The sequence below is a fragment of the Podarcis vaucheri genome, assembly GCF_965113315.1.
Source record: "Podarcis vaucheri genome assembly, chromosome: 3".
In the NCBI taxonomy this organism is placed as follows: Eukaryota; Metazoa; Chordata; class Lepidosauria; order Squamata; family Lacertidae; genus Podarcis; species Podarcis vaucheri.
In genome coordinates this window covers 105,269,140-105,279,904 of record NC_138761.1, presented here as the reverse complement: position 1 = coordinate 105,279,904, position 10,765 = coordinate 105,269,140, and the positions used below count along the sequence as shown (strand labels likewise).

Below are 10,765 nucleotides of genomic sequence, written 5' to 3'. Positions count from 1 at the left end.
CAGAAAGCTGTCTGTGGACAAATGCCAGATCTGGCTCTGGCGGGAAGGTAAACAGCATTTTCGTGCATTGCTCTGGTTTGCCAGAAGCGGCTTAGTCATGCTGGCCACATGACCCGGAAGCAGTACGCCGGCTCCCTCGGCCAATAAAGCGAGATGAGCGCTGCAACCCCAGAGTCTGCCATGACTGGACCTAATGGTCAGGGGTCCCTTTACCTTTTAGCCCTGACCATTAGGTCCAGTTGCGGACGACTCTGAGGTTGCGTGCTCATCTCGCTCTATAGGCCGAGGGAGCCGGTGTTTGTCCACAGACAGCTTCCGGGTCATGTGGCCAGCATGACTAAGCTGCTTCTGGCGAACCAGAGCAGCGCACGGAAATGCTGTTTACTTTCCCACCAGAGCGGTACCTGTTTATCTACTTGAACTTTGATGTGCTTTCGAACTGCTAGGTGGGCAGGAGTTGGGACTGAGCAATGAGAGCTCACCCCATCATGGGATTTAACCGCCGACCTTCTGATCGGCAAGCCCTAGGCTCTGTGGTTTAGACCACAGCACCACCTGTGTGTGCCATGTCATGTGATCAGTTATGAGGGGCGGGGCTTCACATGACACGGTGTATGCACATCATTTGAATGACTATGCCCATCAACTTTGGAGGTGCCTAGCCCCCTCAAATATTTTATTGGGGGTCCGAAGACCCCTTTGCCCCTAGTTGGCTCCTATGAACCCATGATTCAAATCTGGACTGGATCCCATTTTAGATTTGTAATCTGGATTTTACATGTGCCTGCACTCTCTGTCTCTCACACACAGAGGCACTTAGTGTAAGAAACAACAATTCTGCTAAAGGGCACAGATATGAAGCTTGTCTGACTCAGAGTCTGACACTTCAAACTTTGAAGAAGCTGCTGTTGAAGTGGGATCCTTTGCATCCAGCACTTTGAGTGGCAGACATGGTTGGAAATCTGGCCTATGACTGCAATAAGAGCATAATACAAATTTGCAACTGCCTTTCTGTTGACTCACATGCACACAAAACCACACAAACACAGACATTCTGGTCGCTGAGGGAGAGAAAACACCTCCCCCCCCACCACCTCTTTAAATGCAGCTATACATGTGCATCTCCTGCCAACCTAGCAGTTCAGAAGCACATCAAAGTGCAAGTAGATAAATAGGTACCGCTCCAGTGGGAAGGTAAATGGCGTTTCCATGCGCTGCTCTGGTTCACATGACCCGGAAGCTGTACGCCGGCTCCCTCAGCCAGTAAAGCGAGATGAGCACCACAACCCCAGAGTCAGCCACAACTGGATCCTTTACCTTTACCTATACATGTGCAATTCTTGATCAGGGCAAATGCCTCTGTAGAACTGTCCTCCTGAAAGATCCTTTTTAAAAAGAACGACTCTGTTAACGATACATAAAATCGGTGGGGAAAGGAGTAAATGGTAAAATGTTTATTCTGAATGGGCACAGAGGCTTTTCAGGTATAATCTTGATTTAATGCAATTTTGCTACATAAAGAACTTAATGAGGCAAGGGACAGAGAGCAAATGAAAGAAATATAACCTCCATAGCCATGTGCTACAAAACATTGAGCTGGAATGGGTTTATTGGAAAAGGAGAGATATTATGCATGGGCTGCTAAAATCTAATCAGGAAAAAAGAAAAAAAACACAACAATCCAGGAACAGAAACAATGAATACATTATCAAAAAAAGTGCTATTATAGCCCTGCATCATGTTGGAGAGGACAGAGAAAATAAAACAAAACAGCATATTTTCTATCAACAAGGAAAAGGGTATGATGAGGCATGAAAAATCTATAATTGTTTTATTCCTTTTATTTTTGATAACATAATAAATATGACTGATGTTTATCAGGACTACATTTCTCCACCAAGATGCTGGTCATAGCAATTCTGTCATTGCAATTAAAGTGAAACATTTATTTCAGAACTGAAGAAAATTATATTCAGCTGATTTCTTGTACAGTATTTTTTTTTAAAGCACTGGGCTACTTCCAGAGATCAAGATATATAGACAAGTGGGCTAGGTGATATTCAACATCTGTCTGTCTTGGCAGTACACAATTTGAATGCTCATTTATTTTAACCCTACCTTGATTTCATCCATTCATCACCAAACATATAACACATACCCTAATCCTAAATCCATCTGCAGAATATGCTTAACCATGTTAATTCATATGGAAGTCCTACTGAATCACATGGACCTTACTTCCTAGTGCTTAGCATTGCAACTGTAAGTAGATTTTCTGGAACTTCCAAAGTAAATGTGTTTAAAATCTTGCTTTTTTAAAAAAAATTATGTATTGTAGAATAGGAGTGGGCAGAAAGTACAAATGTGTGATTTGTAGCAAATCAGTGGAGTATTCTGTTGTCCAATGATCAACCAATGTGAACTGCAAAATGACTTTCCTTCCCCAAATTATACTGCTGAAATGTAGAAAGATTAGAATAAGTAGAAGTGGATTTTCAGGAAGAAAGGCTGTGAACTCAATTCAGCTCTGGTACTCCAAATAATTTAATGTTCTCAATGTTCTATCATTCTAAGAGTGTTCCTTTCGCACCACTCTCTAGCTGGTGGATCTCAAGGTTTCGGTGAAAACAAATTAGATCCCACAAGTCTGAAGTTTGCCCACCGCTGTTGTAGAAGATCAATCGGATTAAATCATTAATGATACCATTAAATAGGTGTGGTGGGAAATATATAACATATGTTGAAATCTTACATGGAGCGTTTGCTCTTTGGCCAAAAGTGTTCCCAGAGTGGTTTACAAGCAACTGAAGAAAAACAGCCCTGGCCTGCAGGAGTACAACCTAAAAGATATAATACAAAAGGGGGGAAAATACAGGGAGAGAAGAGGAAATTGTAGTATTGCACTCATGTTGCCAGTTGGCACTGGATACCTGTGCAAGAATACGCCTCTTTAAAACAAAGTCACTTTTAAATACAGCAGGAATATTTGAACGATACTCTGATTTTCCATACTCATAATCTATATGTGGTATTACAAGTCAACTGGACAAACACATGTCATGTAAGTTAAAAAAATAATGATATCTAATGCAATCCTGGTACTCCTTTGTCTTGTCATTTTTTCACACCTTTGCATATAAATAGCAAACATATTCCTCTAGAATGTTTCGCAAAAGTTATTAGAAAAAATGTTGGTAATATCTTGGAGGAAATTTAGGGGGGAGTTACATAAATAATTAAGGGTTTATCTGCCTGACTTGGAATGAAAGATTAAAAGAAATAAATATGTTAGCAGTGACTAGGGTCGTGTGGACTTAATAACTGTCTACAAATATTTGAAAGTTGTAAACATCAAGGGTGGAAAGGAATAACTCAAGGCAGTCTGGAGGGATATAACTGTAATGAGATGCTCTTAAAGCACGGAAACGCGATCCCTAATTTAAACACACATATACACAATTAGAGGGTGGATGATTAGTTTCCCGTGAAATGTGACAGCTTATGGCACAGATGACAGGCGAATGGATGAAAAGAAGCTGATGATGATGATTTTGCATTGGCAGTCAGATGGTGAGTGTGAAGGAACAGAGCATGCTAACGTATAATGTCTTTGAGAAACCTATGTTGTCTCCCTATTCAGTTGGATAAAGGAAAGGTTGAAATGAGTGGCCACAGAGCACACCAGGCTGCTCTGTAGCCATGTTACAGCTCCAAGTAGGTCCTAACCTGCTTGGAGTTTACACAAGCATAGCAGGGGAGATAGATACGTGTCACAGAACTTACAAGCAAGAGCAATGCATGAGTGCAACAAATAAATAAATCAAATTTGAAACACTGAAGCCTGCCGATTGTGGAACTAGGTTTAGGTTCCTCTCTCCCCAAGATTGCTTCAGGGGCTGGGAGATGACAAAGCGTGTTCTCATTAAAGAGAGAGCACGTGTTGCGGTTGGGGCCTGACAAAACATCCTCAGCTGCAGCCAGGCTGGGGCAAGAGTTTGAATGATTGGTGATTGCTGTTACTGGGGAAAAAGTAATGTTTCCAATTAAGGGGTGGAGTCAAAGGTTATTTATACTGGGTCCACAGCTTGTTCCTTTCTCTTTCGCTGTGGACACCGGATCAGCACCGGAGTGGTATCAGCGAGAGTTGGGTCGTATATATTCCCCTATTTCCTCCCTTTTCTTCTCCTTTTCCTTCCTTATTGTTGTTGCTGTTGTTGTTGTCGCTTTTATTTTATTTTCCTCCTTTATCCCCTGCCTTCCTGCATTGGTCCTTAGTTGTGTCTGGGAGGGGGAGGGTGCCCTAGGCCCCGGGTGGCTTACGGCCCGGTTCTCGGCCGAGCCTGGGACCGGGGCCAGGGTAAACAACCCTGCCTGTCTGGCGCGCTGGGCCCGGTGGGTGTCCTGATTGCGCCGCGGCTATTCTAGCCCGGCCGGGGCCTTCTCACCCCCCCCATTTCCTCGGACCTCTTCCTCCCCTTGGCTTACCTGTCCGCGCCTCGGAGGGGCCTGCGGGTGCCGGGGATCGTCACTCGGCCCGACTGGGAGCCGGCCTGCCTTCAGGGCGCCAGGGGAGGCCCTGATCCTTGCGCGCAGCGCGCGCGCCGGGCGGTAGCTCAGGCGGCCGGCACTGCGCTGGGAATTGCTGGCCCGCGGCGGGGAGGCCTGCGGGTGTTGTGGTAACGCCGCGGCTACCTCGCCTGGCCGGGGCCTTCTTCTTACCCCCCTCCCCACTACTCGGAGCGGGGGGGATCGGCTGGGGGGGCCTCTTCCCTCTCCCGGCTTCCCTGCCTTTGCCCGAAGGGGCCTGCGGGTCCCGGGGATCGCCTCGTTGCCCGGCGGGGATCGGGCCTGCCTTTCAGGCGCTAGGGGAGGCCCTGATCCTTGCGCGCGGTGCGCGCGCCGGGCGGTCGCTACGGCGGCCTGCGCCGAGATCTAGCCTGGCCGGGGGGCCTTCTCACCCCCCCTCCCTTCCTTTCTCCCGAGGGGTCGTGGTGGTGCTGGGGGGAAGCCGCCTGAGCGCCGGGACTTACCTCGCTTGGCGGGTGAACTCCGCAGGCGGTTCCCGGCGATTTGGGGGCCCTGTTAGCCGATGGTAGGCTTCCTGGTGGGCTCGGGTTAGGGAGGTGCTTGCAGGCCCTCCATTTTGTGGTGATTTGGCGGGAGCGCCATTTTGCCTCCTTTCCTGGCCACGCTGCGACATCTGGTGGCCAGGCCTTGTAATTGCAAGGTTCCTGGTATTGAGCAGTTTATTTGCAGCAAGGGAGGCCTCTAGTGGCTAGTGTGATATTGCAGGTTGCTGAAGCTGCTCGAATTGCCTCCTGGTGGTGGGGGTTTTCATCCAATTTGCTTTAAGTGCGCCAATTACTGAGTGGTGGGGTTGGGGCGTCACTTACTACTGGTCATTCATTTCCTTTTTTTTTTTTTTTTGAATTAAATCCTGTCTGCAATTTAATCTTGGTTATTAACTTTCTTAATTTTTGTATCTTTGATTTTACAAGTTAATTTTAATTTTAATTTTGTTTTTGTTTTTTGTTTTTCATACCAGTAGTAGGGATGGCTCCTAAAAAGGCGACAGGGAGGTCTGGTCCTGTCCGCTCGGCTAAGCGGCCTATAAAGGGCCCTTCACAGGCCTTGCGTTCTCCTGAGCCCAACCAGTCATTGCAGCGCCTTCAGTCCATGGTATCTGGTTTGGCGAATGACCCAGTCGCTCTGGCACAGGTCGAGGCTGAAGTGGAAAGCATGATGCAGCGCCGCTCAACCCCGGCGACCTCCTCGGCGCGACCAGCACCTTCACGTGTCGCTTCCTTGCCAGTGCCAACATCTAGTGAAGATGAAGGAGAATCGTCATCTGCTGGGGTTTTCTTACCTGATTCGCAGCTGGCCCAGCCCCCGGCCTTACCCGTGCAGCAGGTTGCTGCGTCAAGGGGTCGGAGTGTTGCGAGGGGAGGGGCCAGACGCAGGGCACCAACGCGGGCTCGAGCTGGGCGGGGTCCCTCGCCGCGGCCGCTGGGAGATGGTAGTTCACTACTAGATCTTTCACAGGCTGTCTCTTTTCAGTCAGTCCCAGGTTCTGCGCAACGTGGCGATTTATCTGAATCATCGGTTGAGGACAGTCTTCCTCCTCCGCCAAGGGCCTCTTCTGGTGGGCACCGCCGTCGCAAGAGAAGTTCTAGGAGGCGCTCCAAGCGGAGACGGAAGGATACTTCGTCCTCTTCGACAGGTACTTCTTCACAGAGTTCCAGCAGCGATGAGGAAGCTTCCATGAAGCTTTACTGGGGCTTTGGTGAGACTTCGGGGCTCCCTAAGTGGGTTTGGGAGCGTAGGGCGAACTCTCACAGAGCAAAGTATGGGGCTGTACAGGACTGTCAGGAGGGGGTTTTGGTGCCTGACGTTAAAGTCTCCACCAATTCGGCCAGGGACCTTATTCCTGGCGCTCATTTGTCGGCCAAATTGAGGTCCAGGATTTTGAATGGTCGTTATGTCGATATTTTTAGTTTAGCCCCTCCGCAGGAGGGGCAGGAGTCTTTAGACAAGGGCTATGCTACCGCCAAAAAGCGGGCAATTGTAGCCAAGGCGGATAGGACGTTCGAGCGTTGGTTGGACAGTTTCCAAGTTTTCGCTGGAGTAGTTTCCGCAGCCTATCCTAGAAGGTCCTTACATTTATGGGTCTATTTGTCCATAGTCCGCTCGGCCTTCACAATGGCTGGTGAGACCGCAGCGTTGGCCTATGATCAAAATTTTAGGCGCAGGGCGGCCAAGATCCCCACAGCTCGTTGGGATCGAAAAGACTTGGATGTCTGGACCACCTATGTTGCTCCACGCATCGAGAAAAAGGCCCCTGACCAGCAGAAGTTTAGGGCTTTTCCTCAGAAGTCAGGCCGCCGGTTGTATTGTTGGGATTTCAATAAGGGTGTTTGCCAGCGGCAACCCTGCAGGTATTCGCACCTGTGTGAGAAGTGCTCTGGGAGCCACTCGGCATCGGTGTGTACGGGGGTGCGGCGACCCTTTCGCAAGGGGGGGGGGCTCTCAGCAGCTCCCGAAGGCCGCCCCCCAGGTGCCTGCCTCCGGAGCCGGAAAGTAGCACCCTGTCCTCCTTAGCCTATACCCCGGTGAGGCTTCAGCCGTTATTGTCCTTGTTGGAAGTATATCCTGACAAGGAAGCGGCATCCTATTTGCGTGACGGGTTTTCTTTGGGTTTCAGGATTCCGGTTGCATCGAATCCTATAGCGGGGAAGTTGGTTAACCAGAAATCTGTTAAGGAGATGCCGGAGGTGGCGCGTAGGAAAATCGATAAGGAACTGGCTTTGCACCGCATGGCCGGTCCTTTTTCGGCCCCCCCTTTTCCTAATTTGCATGTGTCACCTTTGGGTATTGTTCCCAAGAAAGCTCCGGGGGAATTTCGCCTCATTCATAATCTCTCTCACCCTAGGGGCACGTCAGTAAATGACGTGATTCCCCAGGAGCTTTGTTCGGTGAGATATGCGTCTCTTGATCACGCGATCAAGATGATAAGGAAGTTTGGGCCTGGTGCCCTTCTGGCAAAATGCGACGTTGAGTCGGCATTTCGGCTACTTCCGATCCACCCCGATGATTTCTGGTTGTTAGGCTTTCATTTCGAGGGGGGATTTTATTTTGATAAGGCCATGCCTATGGGCTGCTCCGTGGCCTGTGCAGCATTTGAGTGTTTCAGTTCATTCCTTGAATGGGCCTTGCGTAATAAAACTGGCCTGGAGGGGGTCACTCATTATCTTGATGATTTTTTGGTGGCCTCAGCGAGTGATACAGGGGACTGCGTTGTTTTGTTGCAGGCATTTGCTTCTTTAACGGAAGAGCTGGGGGTCCCGTTGGCAGCGGAGAAGACCGAGGGTCCCTCCACGCAGCTTACTTACTTAGGTATCTTGTTGGATACCGTGGCCCAGACCTCCAGTTTGCCGGTGGATAAGATAATTGCCTTGAGACGGGTCATTGAGGAGTTAATTCCCTTGAAGAAGGTCACTCTCCGGCAGCTGCAGTCGTTGTTAGGTCATTTGAATTTCGCCTGCAGAGTGGTTGCCCCTGGGCGACCATTCTGCTCCCGCTTGGCTAGACTCACTTCAGGTTTGCGGGCCCCGCAGCATAGGGTGCGCCTGTCTGGCCACGTGCGTGCTGACCTCGGTATTTGGTTGGAATTCCTGCAGGAATTCAACGGTGTGTCTTTGTGGCAGGACGTTTTAAACCTCCACAATGACTTCCAGGTGCACTCGGATGCAGCGGGGTCCCTTGGTTTTGGGTTGTTCTGGGATGGCAGGTGGTGTGCTGAGCGGTGGCCTTCCGCTTGGCGTGGGGAAGCTATAACTCGGGATTTAACTTTTCTTGAGTTTTTTCCCATTGTAGTGGCCGTGCACTTGTGGGTTGAACAATTCAAGGACCACCGAGTTTGCTTTTGGTCCGATAATCAAGCGGTGGTGAAGATACTAGCCAAGCAGTCTTCACGTTCTCCGAGGGTATCGGCCTTACTACGGGTTTTTGTTTTACATTGTTTGCGTTTTAATATTGTATTTTCTGCCCGTTTTGTTCCGGGCATATCTAACGAGATTGCCGATGCTCTGTCCCGTTTTCAGATGGAGCGATTCAGATCCCTGGCGCCAGTGGCTCGAGACCGTCCGGAAATTTTCCCGGATCATCTCTGGAACCTTGACAGCACTTAGTTTTACAGGGAGTAGCTGCATCTGTTGCCCCTTCTACTTTGAGGTCTTATAAAAAGGCCTGGGCAGATTTTTTATTGTTTAATGGACAGGCGATTGGGGAGGTTACTGCCCCCCATTCTTCATCGCAGGTACTCAAGTATTTAGCACATCTATTCCAGATGCGTAGGGCGGCCAGGACGCTGCGTCTTCATTCGGCAGCAATTTCCTTTTTTAGCAGGGCATTTTTCAACAAGGATCCCTGTGGGAAGTTTGTGGTTCGCAGAGCTTTGGAAGGTTGGGGGCGTCTCACTCCCTCTAAACCTACCCCCAGACGGCCTATCACATTGGGGTTGCTGGCCCAGATGCGTACTAAATTGCGTAGCATCTGTTGGTCCTCATTTGAGGCTCGCTTATTTTCTGCAGCCTTCTCCCTAGCTTTCTTTGGGGCCCTGAGAGTGGGTGAGGTGGTCCTTGAGACTATGCACAATGGGAGATCCAGGGGTTTGTTGTTGCAGGATGTGAGCATATCTCCATCGGAATTGCACGTTAATATCAGAAATTCAAAGACGGATCAGTTGGGTAGGGGAGCCATGCTTAAGCTCCCGGCGACAGGGGCTGGTGGACCTTGCCCAGTAAGGGATCTTAGAAAGTACCTTGCCTTGCGTCCGGGGGGTGAAGGGCCCCTGCTTATTCATGAGAATGGGCGCCCGTTAGGGCGGCATCAATTCACTAAGGTGTTGCGTAAAGCAGTTGCTGCATGTGGTCTTGAGGCATCTGAGTTTGCTCCTCATTCCTTCCGGATTGGGGCGGCAACGACAGCTGCACATTGGGGTTTGTCGGTGAATAGGATAAAAGACATGGGGCGGTGGAGGTCGGATGCGTTCAAGACTTATGTGCGCAGATAATGTGTTTTGGTGTACTTATATTTGTTTTTCACCCTAGGTCTGGTCACTATCCATATCTGGATAGTAGGGCACAGTATTGTGCATTGGGCCGCTGACAGAGCTCGCCAGTCGGGATTGGGTGCCGGCCTGGGCCTTCCACAGCGAGTGCAAGTGTCCTGGATTTCCAGACGGGGGATGCGTTGGAGGGAATTCTTACCACTGATGCATAGGCGTGTCCTTCGGTTTGGCCCTCCTTCGGCGATTGTGGTACAGCTGGGGGAAAATGATTTGGTGTCCACTCCCTGCTTAGTTTTACGTATGGCTATGTTACAGGACCTTAAGGATTTGGCGGCAATGGTCCCTAATACTAAATTGATTTGGTCACAGCTGCTTCAACGTCGCATTTGGCGGGGCAGTCCCAGCCCGGCGACCGCCGAACGAGCTAGGAAGCGGATTAATTCCGCGGTGGGCAGTTTGGTGGTGGGCTTGGGAGGATGGGTCATTCCTCACCCTCTTATTTCCTTCAAAGATGCAGCGCTGTACAGGGATGATGGTGTTCATCTTTCCACATTGGGGAATGAGGTCTGGTTGGAGGATGTAGTGTTCAGATTGAGGGTGTGGTTTGGTCTGTGAGTGGTTGGCGGCGAGCGTAAGGGCTCGGGTGGCGGTTAGGCATTGGTTAAATTGGTTGGTGGAGGGGTATGGATTGGCTGTGCCTACCCCTCAAATGCTGCTGCGGCATGGGAATTCCGTTAAAGGAATTCTGGGGCTTACCATCCCCTTGTCCACACCCCTGGAATCGGGTGCGGGCCGTGTAAGACCCCAAGGCGCAGGCAGGGAGGAACTGAAGGGTCTGTAACACAGCTCCAGTTGCCCTGCTTGTTCCTCCATACTGACTTACGCTGGAATCCGGGAGTCAGTCCTATCCCCAAGGCGGGGGGGATAGCTAGTCTTAAACCAATGCCTACGCAACCACTCACAAAATTTGTATGATAATAAAAGTTGTGGCCAAAATTATGCCAAAAACCTTAAACAAAAATTATGTGTGATGTGTGAGTTATTGGGTTAGGGATGGTTTTGGGGGACCTCAGCACGCAAAGCGTGTTCTCATTAAAGAGAGAGCACGTGTTGCGGTTGGGGCCTGACAAAACATCCTCAGCTGCAGCCAGGCTGGGGCAAGAGTTTGAATGATTGGTGATTGCTGTTACTGGGGAA

At 49.7% G+C, this 10,765-nt stretch overlaps 1 protein-coding gene across 1 annotated transcript; it reads left to right on the top strand.

Moving 5' to 3' along the window:
- Positions 1-5,539: 5,539 nt before the first annotated feature.
- Positions 5,540-10,328, top strand: LOC309529227 (uncharacterized protein). The gene is made up of 2 exons (XM_082217025.1): positions 5,540-6,220; positions 9,609-10,328. Exons 1-2 carry the CDS (start codon positions 5,554-5,556, stop codon positions 10,181-10,183), a joined length of 1,242 nt encoding a protein of 413 aa, XP_082073151.1. The 5' UTR covers positions 5,540-5,553; the 3' UTR covers positions 10,184-10,328.
- Positions 10,329-10,765: the final 437 nt, after the last annotated feature.

Coding starts and splice junctions, on each gene's coding strand:
- LOC309529227 (XM_082217025.1), top strand. CDS start 5,554: ATGGCTCCTAAAAAGGCGACAGGGAGGTCTGGTCCTGTCCGCTCGGCT. Junction 6,221..9,608: donor TACTTCGTCCTCTTCGACAG/GTACTTCTTCAC, acceptor TTTTCACCCTAG/GTCTGGTCACTATCCATATC.